The 26,473-nt window shown below is 33.9% G+C and overlaps 1 protein-coding gene across 5 annotated transcripts; it reads right to left on the minus strand.

Annotated features, from left to right (window-relative positions):
• Positions 1-4,895: 4,895 nt before the first annotated feature.
• LOC112468434 (beta-arrestin-1-like) lies at positions 4,896-26,258 on the minus strand. Of its 5 annotated transcripts, none has more exons than XM_025037598.1 (9): positions 25,801-26,258; positions 14,120-14,330; positions 13,481-13,856; positions 12,958-13,251; positions 12,180-12,317; positions 10,452-10,595; positions 7,595-7,681; positions 6,745-6,891; positions 4,896-6,118 (listed from the first exon to the last, which is right to left on the minus strand). In XM_025037598.1, exons 2-9 carry the CDS (start codon positions 14,247-14,249, stop codon positions 6,043-6,045), a joined length of 1,392 nt encoding a protein of 463 aa, XP_024893366.1. In that variant the 5' UTR covers positions 14,250-14,330; positions 25,801-26,258; the 3' UTR covers positions 4,896-6,042. The 5 variants fall into 5 exon arrangements, with proteins under 5 accessions (XP_024893366.1, XP_024893365.1, XP_024893364.1 ...); XM_025037597.1 differs by lacking the exon at positions 25,801-26,258 and adding an exon at positions 25,482-25,791; XM_025037596.1 differs by lacking the exon at positions 25,801-26,258 and adding an exon at positions 14,494-14,608.
• Positions 26,259-26,473: the final 215 nt, after the last annotated feature.

Consider the following 26,473-nt stretch of genomic DNA (forward strand, 5'->3'; position numbering starts at 1 on the left):
ATTTTTCCGGAACTTCTCGTGTTGTAGACGTGTCATCGCGCTCTCTTTTTCTTCTTCTTTTATTTCTTCGTTTTTTCGCTCCATATATACCGCCGCGATTTATGACCAGAATTTGCGACGAAAGATGACTAAATCTGAATAAAGTTTCTACATGAATAAAATGGCGAATTCACCCTCGGCTCAGATCCAAAACCTCTCTCCCTCTCCGCGGTTAGCAAATTACTTTGGAAACCGCGCGGCAGAGGTTCGAATATCTTTTCTTCGTGTTCGAGTTTGTTTCGAAGTTAAAATTGTGATAGTTGCTTAAATTGCTTCAGAATTATTTATTATGTCATAATATTACTATACCTGCAATTTAGTATTACCAGTTAATTTACGTTAACGTATTAACAACAATGGAAATATTAATCGACTCTACTGGCCATTATAATCGCCAAGACAATACGACCACGATTTGGTTCGATTATCGTCGTATAATAGCAAGTAGAGTCGATTAATATTACCATTGTTGTTTATTGTTTAACTGGCGAAGTAAAAGTGATTTATTCTATTTAACGTATTAACATTAAATTTGCAAAAAAATATTCCTTATAAATTTTTCAATTATATTTATTGTTTATTAAAATTAATTTAAAATGTTTGTGTATGTATATTAATTTTCTTGCATATTATTTACATTTATAAATAAGAACTTTTAAATGCAAACAACATATTGCTAATTTTGAAGAATCTCAGCGTCTTAAAGAGAAGAACGCTTTTGCGTTAACAAGACGTGCATTTAATTTCGCCAAGGAAGAGAACTTCCGAATTAGACAAAGCTGCTTCGTTAATTGCACGTTATTTCGCCAATTAAGAAACTTTTCCAACCTCCGGAAGCTTGAGCAACAGTATCGTGATACCTATCTTGCATGTATATTTATAGTAAAGTCATCTGGGAAAGTTTGAAAAACTTTGCAAAAATGTTCTAATATTGTGTTGTCTTATTACTAAATAATTTCATTATAGATTTTAATAAAATATGATAGTTATTAAACTAACTACGATTATTGCAATTAAATATTTTTGTAATGAACTATTAAAATATGTATGAAAGAAATTTTATAGATTATATAAAAGGAGTAATATAAAATTCAGAGTAATAAATGTTAAAAAGACCATGTGGGACTTATACAGTTTCGATATACAGGATTTATTAAATTATTACAGCTAGTTACAATACGAGAATACACGATTTTTACATATATAATATATTATGCATCCTATATATATATATATATATATATATATATATATATATATATATATATTTATATTTACTCCATGCCATTTACTTTACATACACGCACTTTCGCACTCTCGCGTCTTTCTTCCTTTTTTCTCTCTGTCTCTTTCTTTTCATTAATTCTCTTGTAATCTTTTTTACATACAAAACGGATTATTCACGAGTGAACGACGAACGATCATGAACGTACACGACTTTGTTTGCTAACTAACAACACGCGGCTTCAATAAATAAGTCAACCCTAGTACAATGTACAAGTTAGCAATAATGGCTTTTTCTCTCTCTCTCTTCTCTTATGATTTACACGTGTAACAGCTGCAAAGAACCATAACACTTCCTTTTTTATTTGTTCTTCTTTCCTTTGTCTCTAACTTTGTCTCTAACTTATGCTATTTATGTTCACCCAGATAGCCAAATGCTGTGAGTTTGCTGCCATGTTGCCAACAAATTAAGCAACTAATTTTGACAAACTCGGGACAAGGTGAGACAGCATTATGCTTGTCGGGTTAAACTCATATGAATTATATTTCTATTAACAGCAAATTGATTGCAACGTAACAGCATCAATTTGTGAGGGATTTGTGATAGCATGACATGTTGCAGACAACATAACGTATCAATATTGCAAACCGATTGCTCTTGAAATTGCGTCAACTGATTGCATGTATAAGCAGTCATGTAGCAGTATTTGTAACGTGTTCTATTTCGATGTCAGCAAATTTACAGCAAATATGTGAAAACACATGCAATGCATTAGTTTGCTCAATATGCTCTATCACGCTTGGCTATCTGGGCAGTGTAATTAATTAATTACTGTCCTATATCGCATGATACAATCATTCTGACAATGCATATCCGCATTACGTTACACGGCTCAATCACAACGACTTCCTGTTCGCACAGAAATACAATTTCTATTTAAACTGGGATATAAATGAGAGAAATGTGAGTTTCCAGGTGCAAAATGCGTTATATCAAAGAAGCGTAATCGTTTGCCTTTTTTTCGCAGTGATTCGTTAAATACAGAGGGTCCCAAAAAATGTCGCGTTAAAAACTGTAACTCTTAAAGTTGCAATTTTAAAATTCTCTCTTGTCGATAAAGTATTAAGTTAAATGTTTCATATCAATTACATGTAATTAATTACAACATCAAATATGCAACTTTACGTACATAATGACAAAATAATTACAATTTAAATTTGCACGGAAAATAATGAGATCAGACTTTGTGTTACGGTTAAGTTGATAAAGTTTGCGTTCTTCTGTGACACTCTGTATGCGATATGGTCTTCTTGTATTACAAGAAAACAATCTCAATATTAGAATTATAGAGACGGTATCCTTTATTGACTTTATTTATCTCTCTCGGTTTTGTGCGCGGTGTAATTCTCCCTTGTGATTCCAACAATCACAATAAAAACTGTTAATGATCTACCGCTTGCGATCATATAAAAAATATGCGCGCGCCCGCGGGCGAATATAAAATATACTCTCAGTATTATATAAGCCTGCACATATGCACACTCATACGTATCGCTTAAAACGATAATTCAAGTGTCGACATTCGACATTCGCCGCATCAATCGCAAAAGTTCGTCCCTTAATTAAATAACTACGTTCGTTGAACATGCACGTTTACGAAAATGTTCCTATTTTTTTTTACAAAAATAAGTTTAAAAAATTAAGAGATTTTCTAAACAAACAGCTATAGTTGAACAGTCAATAATTAAGTTACCGTATAAGATTAACTGAAAAAAAATATACAAAAGATATATTATATTTTTTAAATAATATAATATAATATAAACTTTTAATACAATTTGTATTTTAATAATATTTTTGTTAAATTTATATCTGTGTAAAAGAAATTAACAATTTGTCAAGTACTAATAAATTTTTTATACAAAGAATGTATTTATTTCGAAAATCTCTTTAAGTTTAGATTACAGATTTAAATAGACTTTTTTTTATTTTCGCGAATTTTATATATATGTACTATTAATACCTTTATCGAGAAGCATTTTCTTTTAGGAAACGGAGATATTGGCTTTGGTATGAGGAAATACGGCCGCATTTTCATCGCTCGTTTAACATTAAACGCGCGAAAAAAAGTGTAGACCACATACTTGATTATTTCGTCTAGATACAGTTCATAAATGCTAAAGTGATAAAAAATACTATTTTTTCTTTGCCTCCTACATGTATACATACTCACACACATACGCACGCACGCATACATACGTGTACAATTTTGTTTACAGCTTTTGTAATTTTGCAACTTTCCCCATTTTAATTAACGTCAATTTACCTTCACTGTCAATTTATCTTCGTTGCCAACGTGAACCGTTCATTGTTGACTTCATTTTGTTGTAATTTAAAATTAATATTCAATTGTAAATCTTTCGTTTAAAGAAAATTTGTGATTAAACTGAGAGATTTCATATAATTTAAGTTTACGTTTTAAAGTATAATTTTTCTTTGTATTCTTGATTATTAAAATTTCATAAATAGTAAAAAAGTAAAATATCATAAAGGCAAGAAAATATATCGTACTATCGTACTAACAATATTTAAAAGTAACTTCTAAAATTTAGAAAAAAGATTTTTTTCAAAGAATGTTATACAAAAGTAGAGATGTAACCATGTGTAACACTAATTATCGTAACAATCACCGCGATAACTTTACTTTTGGATGACGAAGTTTATCTGATGATTTTCCTAACTTAATCTTACAGCAAAAATCTTTGTGTCCGACGTTCGACGTTTAATTAGGCAATCAATATCAAACTGCTAATTATTTTAAATACGAGCGAGCCGAGATTATGCGTTTATATATTTCATTGCAAGATGCGAAAATCGAATTTTCGAACAGTCTTGAAAATGTGCAATTGAAGTCGATATTCCCGAATAAACAGTGCTCGTCGTCTTAACTTAATAATTGATTGTAAAATTGGAAAAGGGACATGAAACAGATTAATATTACAAATCTCATACAAGTTCTACAAATTATCCATAAATACATCTATGAATTGACATCTGCATTTCGAAACTCCGATTTTCCTTTTTTTTCTGCATATTTTTGTGTATCTTGTTTCGTGCATCAAGTATAATTAAATTATTGCATTAAACTCTTCTAAATGGATTTTCTAGAGTTTGACTCTTTACAAAATATTTCTCTCGTTGTCGGAAATTAACTATTGTAGTTTTCCATGCCGAAGAAGCGCAATAAATATAAAATAGCTTCTTTTATCCTACATGGTTTTACGATTAATTATTCTTTATTTATGTTGACAACATAAATTAGATTTTAATTCTGCAAAATTTATACGAGGAGCAAGAAAGCGCTGATCATCCCATTTACGCAAACAATCTTTGCAATGTGCACTAACATATATATTTACTCTGCATTATTAAAATAAATTGATAATATCCTGTGCGCTAGTGTAACTTAAAGACAGTGTACTGGCCATGTTTAAAGAATCGCAATAATGGCTTATAAATCTAAAGAATTTCATTTTCGGATTTATGTATATAAATCCCGTATTTAATTAATTGTGAAATAATTTCAATTAATAGCTTTAATTGAATTATGTGGTAATTAAATAATATTTTCTGAATTAATCTGTGATTTATATAATTGATTAAATAATTGAATTAATACCAACTTTAAAATTGTAATTTTTGAAGAATAAGATACCGAATTTTGTAGATTTCATCTGCAATAGGTTTTTCTTTTATTGTTAAAAATTTAACGATAAATACATCATTGGCTAGATTCTTGGATGTTCTTCCTAAAATCAGTCTTCTGATCCAGAGCGTAAAAATGGCGACGGTGTTAATGAAAAATTCGTGAATGTTAATTACAAAATCCGCCGCTTCCTCACAAATCAAAATTATCATCATGATTAAATAAAGAGCATGTGCCACAAAAATGGCTTAATTAATTATTTAGTTATTTCATTTGTTAATTGTTTCATAAATATAATATGTAGGCTAGCTTAAAAACAAACAAGAAAACTGTTTGCTCTTGAGAAACTTCAACTTCCTGTATGTATTTTTCATTACTTTCGCGACAATCAATACATTGCAAATCCAAGCGTGTTATTTTTACACGTATAAACGTCTAAAAATGACACATTAGACAGAAGCTCTTTTTACGTGTTTCTTTATATTAAATTACGTCATTTAATACGTTTAATCGTATTAAATTAAAAGTTAATGTGTTCAATTGTGTTAAATGACGTGATTTAAAATTTAAACCGGCAAGAAATGTGTAAGAAGAGTTAGTTAAAATGTGTTAGCTTCGGCTAAAATAACACTTGGATTTGCAGTGTAAAAATGACAATTGTTGAAAAAGAAGTTTCTCGATAACATTTCCAATTTACGTTGTTTTTTTATATTACGCAAAAATCTGAAATTGCACAAAAAATGTGAACAGCTCGAAAAATTTCTCCCTTATATACTTTTTTCTTTTTAATAACTATTACTCTTTTATCTTTTTCATTAAACTACTGTAATAAATTTTAATGTGCCAAAACGGTGGAACATCGTTATCGACATTTTGCGTTTAAGGGTAGCAATGATATACCGCAGCAATAAACAGCAATAACGTCGTTGAACACTAATGTCGTTTAAGTTTGTTGCTGCGACATAGCTACTATTGGCATCATTGGCGAAATTGTGCAACTTCCGTCTTGCGTGCGGCATGGTGGCGTCAAAGTCACTTGATCGATACGTGTCAAGGTGTCAGCGGAACACGGTCAAGCTTCTGTTTCGCCTTTCAGCCTCAAACGAGCGAAATCTTCGAAGATTATATCGTCGTCGCCATCTGCCTCCCTGAGAATAGATATATAAATCAGAAAATAGTCAGAAGAGAACTGCATTATATACTCTCTAAAATCTCATAGTGTCGCCACTAGGTAATATATTAAAGTGATTGCGATAGTTACTCCAAAAAAGAGGGTTTTCACTTTAATTTGAGTATATAAATACAAGCACTCATAAGGTAAGAGTGAATTTTTCACTCAAATTTTTAAAGCGGCTACTCTACCGGAGTGATACGATCTCACTCCAAAGCTATAGTGAATAATGATTCATTAAAAATAAACTAATAAATGACTCTAACTGACAATTTTCCACTCAAAATTGTAGAGTGACATAATTCACTCCTACAGACATTGATCTACTGCACTCGAAAAGAGTGCCCTTTCACTCAAATGTAGTGCGATTACACTCCAACTTGTAGAGCGCAATTTTACTCTTTCTGAGAATGGCGAATCACTCGAAGTGCACAGGCTCAATTTTCACACGTTTTGAGTGATATTTTACTCTCCGACTTAGAAAATATATCTATAATCATTCGTAAAACTTCAAATAAGGTTTTATCGATTTACTAATCACAAATTCATAATTTTTTCAAAAATTGTACTTTCTTCGAAATTGCTATGTTTTAAGTTACTCACGCATCCAATTGGATAAGGTTTGTGTCAAGCGGGACTTCCCCGCTTTCAGTTTTGTGCGTAGGGCTTGGTCGAGCTGTGGACGGCACTGGTTCCTCTTCTTCCGGTTTAGGATGCATCAGAATGAAGGGCAGTTCCGCGACTAATTCCCTATTGATCAGAATATAATAGTAATATTAAATAGAAGTGTTAAATTTGTTATTCTAAAAATTCTTAGGAAATTTTTGAAAAAATCTTAGGTTGGTATTAATAGTCCGGTATTATTTCAAGACCGTCTTAAGTAATGTCTTAAGATATTAATATGGTCATTAGTTGGATGGAATCTTAAGACTGCCTTTGACCAAATTTAAGACGATCTTAAATATAAGATCTGACTATATTAATACCGACCTTAGAATATCTTAGAGTATCTTAGAGTATCTTATTGTTAGATTGGTGTTGTCCGTCAAAATTAAAACCATTAACTCAATCTAAAAGTATTCACTTAGCAATACTCTTTTTACAGTTGTTGTAACAAAATTATTATTACGTTGAGTGACTGTTTTAGGTCATTCCTTTAACCCTCACCCCCACCTACTTTAGAATTTCATATAACCCACCTGGGGTCATTTCGGACCTCACTTTATAATTACTCATTTTATTGAAAAAAGGAGTTTTAATATATGAAACCATTTTTATTGAAATCAAAAGTAACAAAAAGTATAAATATATTTCTATAAAAATAACTATTCGGAATCATTATCTTCGATAAAATGTTGCTATTTTTAAGTGCTGCATGAGATAAAAAATGACCCCAGGTGAGTGGCGAGAGTTAATAGTCAACGTGTTAAATAAGTAATGACTAATCACTTACCCTCCTAGAGCACCGAGGCACAGTTTGACTTTAACTTTGTACTGGACAATTATGCCAAGGTTTTCACGCTGCGCCGGGTCAACCACACTGCGAATTATATTTACTGTTGTCATTATAACGCATTATAAACGATTAATGTAAACGCTACATGAAAGCTCATGCAAAATTAATTGTGTGTAATGGCGTCATGCACAACGATGGAAAGCAACACAAGAAAAGAATTGTAAATTAACTCGATTAGTCGCAAATAGATAGAAGCAAGCGGCAATTTATACATTTACAGTACTATTTATTTAAACATTTATATAAAGCAGTAATCACGTACATATCTTTTAGTCAAGCTATTCATACAGCTTCGCAGCAAAAAATGAACAATTTCTAATTTGTCCATGCAGGCACAATGCGGTGGCGATGCCATATTTTTATACGAGCACAAGCAGGAGGATGGGATTTCGGTTTAAACTTTTTTGCTTTAGGGGTATCTTACATCCTAAATCTCTTGGATCGCAATTTCCTAATCCTTCCGGTACCATTGGAAAATATATGACCCAGCGAAAGTTCAAAAAGTTTTATTCGGGGCAAAAAGAAGATAACAGAGAAGACGAAGGTTTCTTCTTGCAAAAACAATTAGTTATGTATTCAGGTCGCCGAGTTTAGTTTTACGTAATGCCAAAAGATAAAACGTTACGTGTTTTGTCAGAAAAATAATCAAATTTATTCTTTAAAATGTTGTATGCCAATATTAAATATTAAAATCATAATTCAGATTTAATTTTAGAACCTTGTCAATGTCAGAAAACGTCATGAAAATGGTATCGAAAGAATTAAAATCGGATCTCAGAATCCATGGATTTCAAGATTCATTGAATTTTAAGATCTTTTAATATTAAAAAATCCTGGAAAGCTATTGATCTCAAAATCTCTTCCGTTTATGGACATCCATGGATCCGGGTCTAAGAAATTCAGGATGCGCGGGAGGAACGATTCCCAAGTGAGTTTGAGTGCGAATCTCGCAAAAACAGAAATTACACGTCGTTCGACAATGATTGAGCCAGTCGCTCGCCATCTCGATCGATCGATCGTTGAGAAAAGCTTCGTTGCAGGCAGCCAACATGTATTTTCCGGCCGTTGTGTGGAAAGCGTTGCGCACGAAAATGAGAAATTCCCAAAGGTGTATATTCAGCTGCGCGTTGCGTGCGTGAACGACACGTGTGTAAAAAATATGCCGTCCGCATTCTCACTCCCGCATTTAGCGCTCGTTTGGAAAATTTTCCCGCCCGTGTTGAATTTCAGTGTTTCTTAAACACAACTTTTCTATTTAAATAATTTCTGTTTATGTTTAACTTCGTGGATAATTAATTATTATATACTTGAAGAAATTCTTAAAATAGTTTTTATAATAATTTATAATCTAATAATTTATGTGTCTAAATAATATTCTAATATTACAAAAATTTTCTTGGATTTTTGTAGAAATATTTTATTAAATCTATTTATTAAATATCTATATATATATATTTTTTAATTATACCTACCAAAATTTTCCCATACATGTTTACAAAATTCTTACAAGTTGTAAAAATTTTTTCTTATTTTAATAGCAAAGTTCATACAGTATACCTCAATACAAAAATAATATCCCTACAAAACTTTCTATTTTATTATTTCTCTCTTTTATTAAATAAATATGTATGTAAGGGAAACCGGAGCTCGTTGGCACAAAAGGCAAGTTGGTAATGCGTTCCGTTTATGTATTTATAGCGAAAGAAATAATGGAAAAGTTATCACAAAATATCTCTTTTATGAATGTTATGATATATATGTACTTTTTCCAAAGTTTTATTTAAATCAAAAAAGTATTACATTAGAAAAAGAGAAAACTCTAATTCAAGAAGTGGCAAGTAAATTTTCGAGCCTTTCAAAATATCGTATTAATGCTCTTCAGCATGAAAAGTAAATCAAAGTGACGTATTATTAGTTAAAAGTTTAAAAGAAAAGTTTCTGTTACTATACGACGTGTCATTTTGAGGAACAACAGTAATTTATTGTAAGAAAATGACTGAAATCAAACGCATGTAGGGATGGGGTATGTTAACTCATATGAAGGCATGCTTAACTTGTCTTGTTGCCGCGCGCGTGGGACCTGTGTGAGCATGTGATTTGCTACCTACAATGCTGATAGAAGCTAGATATATATTTATATTAATATTTTTATATTGAAAAAAGTCACATCTAAAATAATTTACAATTGTTTTTCTGTAACAGCATTTTGCTATTCGATTATTATAAAATAACTTTAAAAGATACAATCTTTATCAAGAAGTACATATCTGTTACCCGTTTTGTGTTTCTATTACTTTGTGTTTTCATTAATTTAACATGGACCTTTGTCGCTTATCCTAATATCGGGGCAAGTTGGCTACAATGCAGCTTGTTCGTATTTCACTTATTACAAAGAAACTATACAGTATACAGGAGCATACAGGAGCGTTCTTGGCATGAAAATGTAAAGAAAGGTTCTCTCTATTATATTAGTACTGTTTAATCATGAAAATTAGTTGTTTAAAAACTCAAATGCCGAAATTGTGAAAACGGTGCCAACGAGCCCCGGTCTCCTCTATAACACGTGTTTAAATATTCAATAGTACAGATCTCTGTCGTTCAATTGCTACGCGTCTGTCAAGCTGTTGAAAGTTTAGGAAACACTATATGTCAAGCTCCGGTGTCAAACTTTCATAATTTTTGGACATTATCCTTCGCGACGCTAAATGCGCGACCGAAACGGTACGGCGTATCAATGTCTAGACATGTGTCTGCATATGTGTCGCAGGCTCAATTTCAGGCATCGCGTCCTTACAGGGTGCTGGACGCCAAATTGGTGTCCTCGTGTTTGAGTTGGCCGTCGAGGGCGAGCCCCCATTTATCTTTGTTGTTGGCCAGAAGGGGTGTCAAGGTGAACACCTTGCTCAGCGTGAAACCCGGGCCCACCGGGCATCCCTCCCTGACATTTGAACACACAACCAGCATGAGTGTTAACGTGCTGCTATACCTACTTGCGGGCCGAGATCTCGCATCGATCAATTCGCAAAACGTATCTTTTTTAACATTTTTAATATTCAATATTAATTTATGTATGTGTATTAAAGGAGCAAAAAACGCATTTAGATACAATTTCCAAATAAATATTCCAGATAAATATATACACTTTCCAAATAAATTTGTTATCTTTAAATACATAAAAATTGTTTGATGCTAATCAAGATATTAATCGATATCTTGATTATCATCAGAAGTATTATAATATAATGGTTATCACTAAATAAAAATAACAAATAATAAAGATCAAGATATTATAATCAATATTTGATTATGATTTGTTATTTTAATTCAGTGATAACTATCATATTATAATACTCCTGCGCATCTAAGCCGAGAGAAGTTTCGCAGAATTTCAATTTTCTACCGAGCATATTATGATTTAATTAAAATATTTAATTAAAATACGGCAGTATGACACGTAAACAACTCAAATAAATTATGTTTTCTGTAACACTCATAAACCTCGTGATAGTACGATATATCAGCTTGTGCCTCACGCTGTGATACAGACTACGATTGCGAAAGACGAGAACAGGACGAGGGCTTCACAATACCTTAGTGCTTAATGAAAGGGTTACGTAGGGTGTGAGACATTTACAGTTACATATTAATGCAGAAAAATTTACTTTTAGAATTCGTAAAATATATTTTAGTACACGGAAAGAAAACAGAATCTAGAAATATATTTAATATGGGAAAGGGGAGAGAAAAAAGGAATAATGTGTATAGAGATAGATAAAGAGAGAGAGAAGGAGCTTTGCAGAAGAAATGAGACCACCACCGATCGAGATCCATACGTGATTACAGACCACCGCGTTAAAAATCCCCAGCACAAAATCACCAAGAAAATGCTGCCATTCCATTTTTTACTTTTTTGCATTAATAAAAAAAAAGGAATGAACGAGGAGGCTGGTCTTGTCCTTTAATATTTCTTATCAATTTTGTAATTTTTCTTATTAAGATCAACTTATTAACGAAAAGCAAAGTAGTTGATGTCTTGAATGAAAAAGAATTCAACCAAATTTAATTCTTTATTTTATTTTTTTATAAGCAAATTGATTGATTTTTAAATTATATTACTTTATGTGTTTAAAGACTCGATTTTTTGCATATTTTAGTTATAGAGTAACGACTTTTTTATGTTATAATATCTGAAAGACTATTGAGATTAATGTAATCTAATTTAAAAGCTGTTAAAACGATCTAGTCTAGTATCTCAGCAAATTTTGTCTCTCTCAATAACATTGTAAAGCTATTCTAAAAAGCAATTTGATAGCATCTTACTACGCTTCGTCTTTTATAGCACTTGAACACGATGAGTTCCTATAAAATCCGGACATTCGCCATGAGATATCGTAACGATCGTAGTCGGCGAACCGTATTCGGCTTCCAGCCTCCGTCATTTCTTTTTTTTCTTCCTTAGTACCCGGCAGAGAAGGTGAGAGAGTAATGAGGGAAACAGCGAGCTCTTTAATCTCGCACTCACATTGTACTAGACGCGAGATTGGTGTCCTCGTGTTTAAGCTGACCATCTAGAGCAAGACCCCGCTTGTCTTTGTTCTCGGCAAGCGTCGGCCTTAGAGAAAACACCTTACTCAGGGTGAATCCTGGCGCTACCCCTATACTGCCAGTGCAATAATTTTATTTTCCTGCTCGTTACAGTCTTGTTTATCGCATGTTATCGCGCTCCCCCCCCCCGCCTCACTGTATGCTAAAAAAACTTTGACGCAATTCAAGCTGGTCACCATCGTCAGAGACCCGCCGAGTCTCAAAATCTTATAGATATATATCTAACGATGCTTCGCAAATAGATGCTTAGAGTATGGATCGTTAAAAACGCTAAATTTATTGCCTGAATTATAAAAAGTTTTAAATTAGCTTACTGAATTAAAAAACGTTAATTTCCAACTAAGACTATTTATATGATGGCGATTAAAAAGCGGTTTTTGAGAATCTTCGTGACTTATAAATTAAAGAATTTTGTATCTAATGTTAAACAATTATTTTCTTTATTTCCTAAGAAAAATTAAATAAAATATTTATTTAAAATCTTTAAGAGTTACAGAAATTAAAGTTAAAGAGGCATTTATAACGAAAATTTAACTTTCATGAAATTCACGATTGGTTTTTTCGTCAAAACAGCTTTTTAAATCACATTACCCCGATTTATTACAAATTTTTTGGCGTTTTTTTGATATTATCCAGGGTGCGATATCTTAAACTCTTGATAATGAATGCGTGGTAATTAACTAAAGAATACTCACTCGCTTTCGGCTTCGGCGACGGTGCACTTGTATTGCGCCGTGGAGAACAGGCAGATATCCGCGAACTGCCTAACCGACACTTTTATCTTTTTCACAGTCCGGTTGCTATTGTTCGCTATATGCACGTTCACAGCTATGTTTTCGCCGTGATGATAGAGCTCCTTATCGAGGGAGGCTTCTAGATGCAGCTTGTTCGGAGACATCATAAACTCTTTGCTGACTTCCACTGAGGGCTGCTCGCCCTGCTTCGACGGCGCGTACATAATTTTCCTGATCGCCAGCCTCACGCAGCTCCTACGAGTGGAATTAGTTTCAACACTAATTACAATAAAATAATTAAGACCAGACTTATTTGTTGTTTTAGTAATCAAAATATTAATTTTTATATTAAAACAAGAGTTGAAATATTAAGAAAAAAGTATCTTTGATGTATCTCTCTTTAATAGAGATTTATTTTACTCTAAAATGAAAAAAAGTTTCTTCTATTTGAAAGAATAATTTCTTTAATTTTGTATATTCGTACCGTTTGTGCGGTTTATCATCTTGCGTTTCACCTACGAACGCTTTCAGTTCGTAGTCTACACCGCAAGGTTTGCCGGTGTCACCTGGTGCCGGTTGCAGGGTAACCGAAGCGGGGCAGTGGGGTGGTAACTCGAAGTAAAAGGGGTATGCATTACTGCCCAACTTCTTGATCAATCTCTCCTGCAATCGCGTCAGCTCCCTGGGAGGCTGCGATCCTTGCAGCACTGGAAAAATCTGCTCTGCCGCTAGATAGAGATCCTTACGAAAAGTCAGCCCGAGAACGTCCAGGTCCTCCCTGCCGTACTTGAACGCCGCGAGAACATGACCGAACACTTTTCTATCCTTTATGTAGTCAGGATCGATCAGAACAACCCCGTCTATAAAATTATAAAAATATCTTTTAACATGAAATCCTAAGAAAATGCTTAATTGCATAAAATCGTTATATTATGATACTATGATATTATGATATTGTAATATTGTGATATTATGATGTTATGATACTATAATATTATGATACTATGATATTATGATGCTATGATATTATGATATATATACATGTGACATAATATACATAAATTAAAAATCTATACATTGTTCTTGTTTGAAAACGCGTGGACTAATTATGATAGATACGTGCCAATAGGATCAACATGTGTGATGTGATCGACGAAATCTCTCTTGCCAAGGTAAACCGTGATCTTGCCATTGAGGCTGGACTTCTTGAAGACACGTGTGGCTCGTTTGTTGACACTGTCTATAGTGTCCATCGTGGTGATCTCGGGGCCCACGTTGGCCCCTAACTCATTTGAGTCCTCAGTGTCTGAGAAGTCCGATTCCGAGCTCTCCCACTGCCGACAGAAATTATTTGCTAAGAAGTTATTAACGAAACAATTTATTAATAATTGTAAAATCACATATTTTGGAATTATCTCTTTAATATCATAAGATTGTAAAATTGTAAAATTTTCTTTTTCTTTTGTTAGAGAGTTTGACTATTAATTCTAAATTTACCTCTATCATATTCTCCCCTAATTCTCTCATTAATGCAGGTACTTTTGTTTAATTATCAGCTTATTTAGAGTAATTATAAAAATTATAGTATCTTTAACACTTAATATAATCAGAATTTAATCTTTAATTAATTTGAATTATTTGTAACTTAATTTAATTATATTATATAAATGTTAGCACAAAACTTTTATAATTTTTCGTCCTTTTTATCATAAATTTCACGTTTAACTGTTTATTGTGCACAAACTAAGTTCTGCAAAACAACGTTAATCCGATGTGTCTTTCTGGAAAAATATCAGCGTGTATTGCATTTCACGGATCCACAACTTTGTGTGCACAAATTTGCATTTTTCTTTATTTCGCTGCTGTGATAAACTGGTCGCTCTGAATTGAAATTACGTCGAAATGCAAGCGCGGTAAAAGATGGCGGAGCACTTCGGGACAACGCCGAGCTTGCACTGAACTGCTCCAGCAAATAGATGTCAATTTCAATCGGCGCTCGTATAATACTTAATACGATAATGCTCGTACAATAATTTGTACTCACGGGATTTACACACCGCGTGCCGGTATCGGTTACAGATACACAAGTGGCCAATTGTAATACGAGATGGATTTAATACCGCGTGCTATTCAAATAAAACACGAGAGAGAGAAAGAGAAAGAGGGAAATATTCTAGAAAATAGCTTTTATAAATTTTTTTCAAAATTTAGATTGGATTTTGCTTTGTTTACCGTGCAGACAGACATCAATTTTTACATTTCCCGAAAGTATCAAGGTATTAAAAAAAAGTTTACTCTTAAATAAAGTTTACTTTCAATTAATTGAAAAGTGAGCTCGTATTACCAATTTACACTTCTCAAGCTTAATTCCTGTCTTAACAATTTTCCCATTAAATTACTGATCAAATTTTCTTTGAGAGAAAATCGATACTACATTCATTAAGGCAGAGAAAGGTGAATTTCATGAGACATTTACTTTTATTTAATTTGCTGGCTGCTCAAAACTATTTTGCTATGTAGGATTTGTCATTTATTAGAAGAATACCTAGTGTGGTGCATTTTATATTTTATTTTTTTCTGTATTTATTTAAAAAATTATTCTTAATTTCTATTATTATTTTTGTTTAAGTATTCTATCAAGTCTTTATTTATTTTTTTAAGAAACGACCTATTATGTTTGATTAATTAATGAAGCAAATATTTCTTTCCTTTTTCTCTTTCCTTTAATGTTTTAATATATATTATATACAAGAAAATATTTAAAAAATATTTTATTATTATGTTGTATATTTTGGCGAATATTTAACTGAGAAAGAGACGGAGAACGTTGTTTTTCTGTAACGCCATATATAACCGAAAGTATGCGAGAATATAAGATCGTGCTGGATATCTAATGTCGATGAAACGGGTCAGCGGAAAGGAATAGGGAACTTGCGTACATATATTTGACGTCATTATGCCAAATGTTATCTCGGAGCACCGAAAATATGTTTCTTTATCAATCTGCGCGCCATAATCAGCGTCTCCAACTACGTATCACGAAGATAACATGAAGATTAGGCGCGGGACAAATTTCATCTATTTTGAGACTCGCTTATTCCACGCGAAAACATGAAATGTTATTACATCAAATAATTAAAGTTTTATTAAACATAAAATATAAATCAAGCTGAAATATTGGAATAACATTTAGTACGCTGAATATTTTAAATATCAAAGAAGGAATGAGATAACGCAAAATGTTAGTCTCTCATCCTCTCATTTGGAATCCCCATTCGTCAATTGTCCGCGAATTCTGACCGAATAATCCTTTTGAACGATTCAGGGCAAATTTTGCATGCTGGGTCAACGGACGGAAGCTTACGATTCATTTGACGTCATTCGCATGTTATCTGCGGTCTGGTATATAAATGTCTGAGCAGGCATTCTCGCGGTCGTTATCGCGATCCTCCATAAATCAAACAATCGTGAAAAAACCAATTACGCCCAGAAACACAAACCAATCGGTAAACTTCGTTTATTTTAATAAAGTGGCTGTTTATTCGGCGATGTTATGAGATACCAAATAGAGTAAGATTAATTAACTGAAGTTAAATATTTACCCAGTAAATATAGTATATTTGCATAAGATATTTTATTAATATTTATTTGATAATTTCAATTTATTTTTCTCATTTTGCTAAGTAATTGGAAAATAAATCGAAATTCGCAGAGAAAGTTATTTAATTCGCAAACGTTTCACTCTGCCCATTTTAATCGCGTTCAATTCCCTTTGCGTTTAATTCGGTTTTAAGAGAGTTGAAATGAAGGATAAAAAGAGCACAGATTAATTCATTCAGTGCATATTGCGCTGCACATTGCACGTCAGACGCAATCATTGGCCTCCCGTTTTTTCCCTCGCGAAGCTCTCACGTCGAGACGAGAGTGTCAGTCAGTTTACGGATACGAGGCCCAATTATTTTTTTCGTTTCGCATAGATAATCCGTTATATTGTTTAACGAGCTTTCATCGCGATTTCGGAGCCTGATTGCGCTTTTGACGGCAAATAAACGACGCGGAGGCGTATATTATATACGAACGATGGCGTTGCATTCTAAGTCGCCTGTAGTTTAGCGCACTTATACCTGTTACAGTGATTCTATAACCGGTACGAAACTACCGGGAATCATACTACTCAATCGCCGTTGACGTCATTATTCTGTATACACAGGGTGGCCCGTGTATACACCAGGATTCGCGCCGTGTTTAGCTCGTCTGAATCTGACCGGGGAAAACTGGATTATTCAGAAGCTACGTTATACTGTTTCCATTATTCCAGAACGCATCGAGACACACGCTACAATAAAATCCTTTAATTCCAACGTACGATCAATTCTTCCTTAAATGAATCTGATAAATCGCTATTTAATATGATGATATTAAACGTTTCTAAATTAAGAAAATAAAGGAGACATTTAAAATAGTCAGAATGGAAAGAATCTAAATGAATCTTCACGGAGATGAAATTAATTTTAGCATTATTAAAACTAGTCAAGAAAATTAGCGCTGCGACTTTTTGACACCCTGTATGTGACTATAAACGCCAGACGAACGATACGAACGTTTGGTTTTCGTACCTCAAAATGTTCGGCAGGTCTTGATCCCGCCGGAAATAACTTATTTACGCGAGGCACGAATTGCTCAACAAAAGAGAAAAAGAGAGAAAAATACGGAATATATGGAACTTTGTGAAATGTTCTGTTTGTCAGTAACATGGACCGTGTTCCGTTTATTTTAAAATTTAATTTTGACACAATAACTCATTCTTCGTTTTGCTTTACAATTGTTCCGTTTATGTATTTATAGCGAAAGAAATAATGGAAAAGTTATCACAAAATATCTCTTTTATAATATAAGTATTATACTTTTCCCAAAGTTTTATATAAATCAAAAAAGTATTACAATAGAAAAGAGAAAACTCTAATTCAAGAAGTAGCAATCGAGCGTTTCAAAATATCGTATTAATGCTCTTCAGCTTGAGAAGTAAATCAAAGTGACGTATTATTAGTTAAAAAAAACTTTCTGTTACTATACGACATGTCATTTTGAGGAACAACAGTAAGAAAACGACTGAAATCAAACGCATGTAGGAATGGGGTATGTTGGCTCATATCAAGGCATGCTTAGCTTGACTTGTTGCCGCGCGCGTGAGACCTGTGTGAGCATGTGATTTGCTACCTACAACGCTGTAGATAGCAGCTAGATATATATTTATATTAATATTTTTACATTGAAGAAAGCTACATCTAAAATAATTTACAATTGTTTTTCTGTAACAGTATTTTGCTATTCGATCATTATAAAATAACTTTAAAAGATACAATCTTTATCAAGAAGTACCTACATATCTGTTACCCGTTTTGTGTTTCTATTACGTTTTCATTAATTTAACATGGACTTTTTATCGCATAGCCAACTTACTCTACTATCGGGGCAAGTTGGCTACAATGCAGCATGTTCGTATTTCACTTATTACAAAGAAAGTATACAGTATACAGGAGCGTTCTTGGCATAAAAATGTAGAGAAAGGTTCTTTTTATTATATTAGTACTGCATGTTTAATTATGAAAATTAGTTGTTTAAAAACTCAAATGCCGAAATTGTGAAAACAATGCCAACAAGTCTCCCCTATCGTTAATGTGGTGAAAAGATTTTTATAATTTTTATAGAACGATTCCTTACAATATCAAACTAAGCAAGCTTTTAATTAATTTCAATATTCGCTACATATAGGTTTAAAATTGATGAAGAAAATGTTTCCTTCTAACTGTATATTAATGCTCGATAGTTCTTCTCGGATTTTCCTGGTAGTATAAATGGGAAATTCTGTAGTCGACGGGAAATTCTGCAGGAAATTTTCGCACACGTGAGGGCTGATAAACGAGCCGCTATATTACACAATTTATTAGCTATTATCGGACATATTGCGTGTGTGGGCCATGTTGCAAGCTTCTGCGTCGCGCGAGCTTTTGATGGGATGGTATACGATAAGTGATAAAGCTACGCTGTAGTAGAATACGCATATCCTATTATTTTGCAATTTGTCACTTCAAAATTACAATGCAACGAAATATCGGCAAAGCCCTTTCAAAATTTATGAAAAAGTAAAAAGCGACTTAAAGAACCTCGCCCAAAATGGGCCATTGGCGCACAACATTGAATCATATGCCATTTTGTAGGTATTGTTGTATACATTATTAGAAAAATAAGTTTAGGTTCTGGGACGGTATGCGGTTCTAACCGGTTCAATTACCAGTCTTAATACAGTTAATACCTATATTCATTATTATCTTCACCGTTATAATTGTCAGAAAATAATATGAAAATATCTTAATATGCTCTTGATGTAGCTTGATTCTTGCGTTTGAGTGTTTTTTTTCTTTCGGCCGAAAGTAAACCGGCCGCAGGATTGACTTAGCCGAACAAACCAATAAGTTTGTTCGTTACTGCCGTCACCACAGGAAAGTGTCCTGAAGGCAAGGAAGTCTGGACGATAAAAAATATATTATTTTTTATAAAGTTAGTAATATAATATTTAAATTAAATAGTGTAAAGCTTTTAGTGCCAATTAGCTAATATTATATGCTAAATTCACGCTCCAGAAAATACCTATCTAGGCCAGTCAAATTAGACAAAAAAAGGCTTTTGCTCGAAAGTGATGCGAACTTTTTTATTCCTTTTTAGGCGTGTTGGAGGTGTTTAGAAAAGCTTATTTTTGAGTTGTCGTATCATGAGACCCAGAGCTTTTTGAAGGGCTCAATTTTTGACGAATCGGAACGAGTTACCGCCCATTTTCTTCGTTTTTTCAAGCCCTACAACTTTCTCAGGAGCGAAAAAGTGCTATCTATTAATCGAAACGAGATAAATGCAAAAAAACCGCGAAAATTTTATTTTTTTCCCCCTTTCACAGGCTAAAACTCGAAAAATATTGATTTTAGGTTGGGGGTCTTCTTAAGATGAATTGTAGGGCTTTAAAAAAGCTACAAAATGAGGGGTTAGTCATTCATTTTTTATCAACATTCGCCGAGTTATTGCAAAAAAACGAAAATTTTGGTTCCCCCTCCCCCCTCAAAAAGCTCTGGGTCTCATGATACGACAACTCAAAAATAAGCTTTTCTAAACACTCCCAACACGCCTAAAAAGGAATAAAAAAGTTCGCATCACTTTAGACCTCAAATGTCTAATTTGACTGGCCTAATCCTTTCCCATGTTTTTGAGACCTGTGAGACTATGGTATTATTATTTCTATCAACCTCCTCTACAAATGCATATAGAAGTTAAGTGTTCATAGCCCAAAACCCCTTATACAATGGGTGCTTTTTTTTACTTACATATTTTCTCTCAGATTTATTAAATAGTTATAAAATCTTATTCAGTCTATAATTGATAACATTTATTATTATGAATATAATTTGTTTAATTTATTAGACATTGTGTGTATTGGAAAACTGTGTTAATTTAATAATTAAATTATTATCAAAAAAATTTTATTATAGTAATATTTTATATTATAATATATATAATCTATATAATCAAAAATTTGTTTAGATTCTAATATTTAACTACAATGTAATGTCAATAAACTTAATTCTCTTTTCGGAACGATTTTATTAATAAAAATTGGGAAATTGATAGAAATACATTACTACCAATATCAATAAAGATAAATTTATCTACTGATAGATTTTATCAATAGTTATCTTCGATGATTGACTCTCTGGGTCGTCGATTCGAAAATGATAACAGTGAATCCCCGTTTGCTGCTTATATCCGAGTGCGTATATAAATATGTAATTGGTAACTATCAAATGTCTCGTCAAGGTTAGCATCGATAGTTTTACAACGACTTCAAGTATTCTCAACAGAAGTTCTGCTCGGAGAATCGTATATATAAAATAATAATTGAATTAATATTTCATATACACTCGATTTCCTCGCTCGTGTGTTTGACGTACAATTAAAAATAATTAAATTCAATAATTATCGATTTGCTGTCCATAAACTGTCAAAGTTTCAAAAAAGTTTCCCCGAAAGCCGTTAATAGGAAATCAACGTTTTACATGACAATCTAATAACCGAAGAAAATTTCCGATATCGCGCGGCGAATAAACCGACTCGAGTTTCAAGGAGATTTGATCTGTGTTTAATGGGCTGAATTTTTTTAAGCGTTGCCTCGAAAAGGCGACCACATCGACAGGGACGAGTTAACGAAGTTAGCGTATAATTCTGCGTGATTAAACTATCCCAGATTAAGTTAAGGCTCTCGCGACTTCGCAGAATACGAATATCGATCCGAGAGAGTCGCCGCGTGAACTTCGACCGCTCCCCTTCCCCGTCTGTAGCTCCCAGTTGGAATTTTTAACGGTGGAAAAAAATGCGCGGCACCAGTAAATTGTAAAACATCTCGTAAAACATCATGCTAATGAATAAATGTAATGGTAAAATTTTACGAGATTATTCGTTAAAAATATATGATATACAAATAAATTATCTGATTTTAAGAATATATAAAAGTACATAGATAGTAATTTTAGAAATCATTACTGTAAATTAAACAAATAATTTATCATAAATTTTACTGTTTTGTAATTAATGTTGCTATTAGCTTTTTTATTAGTACAGTAAATATGATACAAATGCTAGCGCGGTATATTTTCCATATTTTTTTTTTTTATTTCAAAATGCAGTTACGCAAATAAAACTCGGCAATTAATTACAAGAGCAACTAATTTGCGGCACGACAAACTGTTGCATCTCTCATTCATAGCGTATAATAAACGCATTTATTGAGTAGAATAAAATCGATAAGTAGAGTTGGCTGGGATGCGGCGTCGTGTTTACGTATTGTGGAAATCGCATTAAATGCTTCATTTAATCACTATATATCTTCGGCAATACGACTATTGATCATCGATAGCGTCAAGGACGAACGCGGCGATGCAACTCATGATAATGAGCGGCGAAAAGAAAAGCGCGATTCATATTTATATTTGGCCCTTGCATATACAAGATACATTCATCACGCTGCAAATATGCTATCCGTGCGTCGCATCCTCTCTCTTTTAATTAGAGATATAAATACAAGATATAATGACACAGAAGAGAAAGATACGCGATGAATATATTCACAGATGCAGAAATACAGAATTTATAAATTATGTGGAGAAATATAAAATTTATAAATTAAAGAGAAAAAAATATTATTAAAAGTATATAAAAAGTATAAAGTATTATAATAAAATGTTAAAATGTGCCATAAAAACAATAAGTTAAAGGAATAAAAAATTAATTGGAAAAATACGAAACAATACTCCATAATTTTATTGCTTCGTTTATAGCGACATAGTAATGATCTAAAGTTTTACATAATGGCTTATGTAATGATAAAATCACCTCATAATAACGATCCACGACGTAATCTTCATGTTTCCTCCACAAAAATAATTTTAAAGCTATCTTTACATTTCTTCGATTTAATACAACGTTGCATATCGAATTTAACGACTCATAATGATGTTTTATTTCCATAAATCAATCATGTATCTGACATTATTTATTTCTCTTATCGTGTTAAAAGAGAGAAATAAGGCATTTAAGTCGTGCGAAAGAATGAAATGCGGGTTAAAATTCCCAGAAGTGCATCTATCGCTTTTTTGTGTTTCTCCGAAAAAGAAGAGAGCTTATCACGACGGTATTTGTCAACGTCAGCGCGCGCTCGGAGTCTTTTTTACTCGGGCGTCCACCGGGCGGCGTTTCGTCGACGACCGACGAGAGTCGCGTGAGTATCGCCGATTCTGGGAGCGAACGCGTCGAGATGCATCAAGATGCATCTTCCGTCCGTCGTCGGCGCGTGCAATTAACGTCGCGTGGTGAAAAGCGACGGTGAAAAGCGGAGAATATCGATCGGCGCGATAGACGAGGCGGCCTGTCGGCCTGTACGTACGTTCGATTTTCGATACATCGGGTCAGAAACCACACAATTGTGGATGCAACATTGATGATGTCTCGCCTGATAACGGGGTAAACGTATATCTCCCCAGTTCCCCATCTCCCCCTACGTTAGCGTGCTCTCTTTCAGAGGAAGAGAAAATCTACTCGTATCGATAACGATAATCGGGCCGCATCGCTCGTGTCGACGGCTTTTATAAATGAGTATTTTCGGGGCGAGTGTGTATGCCGGCCCCGCATATATAAATTCATGCCCGCATAAATAAATGCGTTTGCAAGAATTACGATACTGGCAATGATAATAAAATTCATAATGATAGCGATAGAGTCAAATTACGTGGTCAGCGTTATATCGCTATTTACGACGCTATAATCAAAAGCATCATCGTTCAAAGTACTTTACTAAAGACCGACAAACAAATCGATATTACTAACGCGCGAATAAATAACAGAACAAAAGTACAGCTAAATAGTAAATACTATAATTGAAATAATAACGAGAGAATTCGCGTAACGAAATTCTAGCAATTAACTGTCAATTAGATATGCAATTAATTATTACCTAATGCAGATTGTTATATAAAAAGAACTCAAACTATGGGCATTAAGAAAATGAATATTACGTAATTAACGCAGAAGTGAAAAACAAGGAAAGCAGGCAAGCTCTTTAAGCGACGGATCGCACAGCAATTAATGATGTAAGCCTCGATGTAAGCAATCTTCGGGACCTGCTGTGATGACAGATGGAATTCCTTCTCGACACATTTCTTAGCACAATCGCGTGTACAGAGCGTTTCCAAATCAGCAAACGAATGAAATGCGTCATACTGATATTCTATTGTCTATATTTTCTGTATTTATTTACTGATAATAAAATTTTAAAATTCATAAAACTTCTAAATGCATTCGGTAAAGCTCACGGGATTTCTTTTATTTTTTTTTATGATGAGTTTGTTCGTATCAATTGGATGTGTGACGCATTATTGTTGTTGTAATGTTATAAACAATTGTTACTGGTTTAGACGCTTTTTAAAATACAGCTTTTAGAATGAAGACCCAATCAAACAGGTTGTTTTCACAGAGCTTAAAAAAATATAAATCGATTAATTACACAGAATAGATAGAACGCAATATGGTATTTTTTAGTTTAAACTTGAGTTGCTACGGAGCTCGCTTGCTTTTTTTGCTTTTCACTTTTGAGTTAATTACGTAAGATTAATTACCTTAATGCCCGCAGTTTACAGTCTCTTTATATAATACTCTGCATTAAGTAATAATTAATTGAATACCTAATTGACATTTAATTGCGAGGATTTCGTTACGCAAATTCTCTCGTTATTATTTAAATTCGTATTTATTATTTGATTCTACTTTTGTTTTATCTTATCTTATTCGCATTAGTGATATTTAATTAATTTCTTTTCACGTTTATTTTATGCAGCTACGCATAAATTCGTCTAAATTCTGTTTCGATTCTAGAACGTTTGACTTTGGAAACGTATATACAGAGTGTTTCCTAAGTAAGTACAAAAAAATTGAAAGGGATATTCCGTGGCATAGAAAGAAAAGGTCGAATAAATATATGTCCTAAACTGCTTTGTTTTCAAAATATAAACTTATCCATACGTACGCCCTTGGTGGATCCAAAAATGTTTCACCGGTACTGGAAAATGATTCTTAATACCATAAGTATGCATACCAAATTTGAATGAAATATCTTTTAAACGTCTTCCAGATGTTCGAAATTTTCATTTTTTTCTTCTTTCTACAACTTTGACACCCTGTATAACGTTTCTACTTATAAAACTTCAGAGATATTTGAAAGAAAGATTTTTCTTATTTTTAACGACAGTCTCGTTTTTCAAAAATCAGATTTTCTCTAAACGTTTCCAAGTTTATCAGTATAAATTTAAATCAAACAGGCTAACCTGACACTTTTTCACTCATCTTTCTCCTTTTTTTTAGATACGCGTATTAGAGACGTACGATTGCAAATAATTATGAAAGAAGGAACAGGATTCCAGACTTACGTCTGTTTACGAGCGAGCACATACTTCGTGTGCAAGATAACTCCGGTTTTTCGGAGTCGCAGGAATTTCCGGAATTCCGGCTGGCTGGCGTTTCGTCGAAATGACTCAAAGGAGGAGGATCGGGGACGATACGGTCCGCTCCTATTTCTTTTCTCGCGCGTGGAATCAAAGTCAGATCCTTTTTTTCGGTACAACGTGATAAATGTATCCGAATGGGAACAATGATAAAATGTCAGAGCCCGAATCTTCGCGCGAGCGTCACACGCATTTCCGCGAGGATGAGATCGCATTGCATGCGATCGTGCGATGCGAGACGAGTAATAACGGTCGGTTTCGCGGGGGGAAGCAGGAAAGCTGAAGGAGAGCAAGAGTCCCGAGGGAATTAATTCCTCGCCCGGATGCCGGGCGAGAACCTCCCCGGCGCGGCGCGAGCGTGTCCGGCACGGATCCATCCTCTTACGACCTTACCTAAGGTCCCGCTGCGTGATCGTCCGCGTCGCGCGAGGCCCACACCCTCTCTTCAGGTGCTCCACCGGAGCTGTCACTGTCGCCGCGGCGCGACGCGTCGCGACGGCGCGACGCTTGCCCACGCGACCACCCTCCGGCGACCCTCAACCCCGCAGCACTCGTGCGTGCGTGCGTGCAGCACGACGGCGGCCACCACCGTCTCGGTTAGGGTACTTATCGCGGAGAGAGTCTCGCGCACGAAAGAGGACGACTTGGCTTGGCTGGCCCGCCCGACTGCTCGTCACACTCTCGTCAGTCGGAAACGCGCATCGCGACCTACCGTGATTACTGAACCGGAGCTGCGAGCACGTCGCCACGACCAGAAAACCAGTGTCTACGGCGAGCGTGCGAGCTCCGGTTCAGAGGAAAGTCCCTATATTTCCTTTGAACTGCACTTGCCAAGAACGCCAGGCAGGGTAACTTGGATTTGTTCCTGGAGTTTCGAATGAAAGAAATTCGGATATGGGAGCGGAGAAAAGAGATTGTGAGAAATTGAACGAGTCCGGACTCCGGATAGGAACGGCCGTGTTGTCATCCTCGCTCTTGACTGGATTTTTACCTCTATTTTTACCTTTACCCTGGACAGATGATTTCAGACGTTCGGAATGCCGGATAAACAGAAAGTCACTAGCGGAACATATAGTTTTTGTTCTATTTATATTTACTATTTGAAAAAACACTTATATGCCATTTGAATTGAAATAAGTGAACACGTTTGGAGCGAAAATTCGAGTGAAAGAATAATTATGAAAAGCAAGTAAAAAGATTATCTTGGATTCTTTCCTGTATGTGTGTGAAATCTAAATTGATAATTTAAAATATATGTTTGCTGTGCCTTTTCATTAAATTATTCTTTACATTTAACTCATTAAATTATCAGAATAAATAAATTTTTAATTTTGTTTTAATTAAATAATACATTTTTTTTTATTTAAATTATGTTAAGAATATAT

Source organism: Temnothorax curvispinosus, unplaced genomic scaffold, assembly GCF_003070985.1.
Source record: "Temnothorax curvispinosus isolate PA1 unplaced genomic scaffold, ASM307098v1 QBEX01018473.1, whole genome shotgun sequence".
Classification (NCBI taxonomy): Eukaryota; Metazoa; Arthropoda; class Insecta; order Hymenoptera; family Formicidae; genus Temnothorax; species Temnothorax curvispinosus.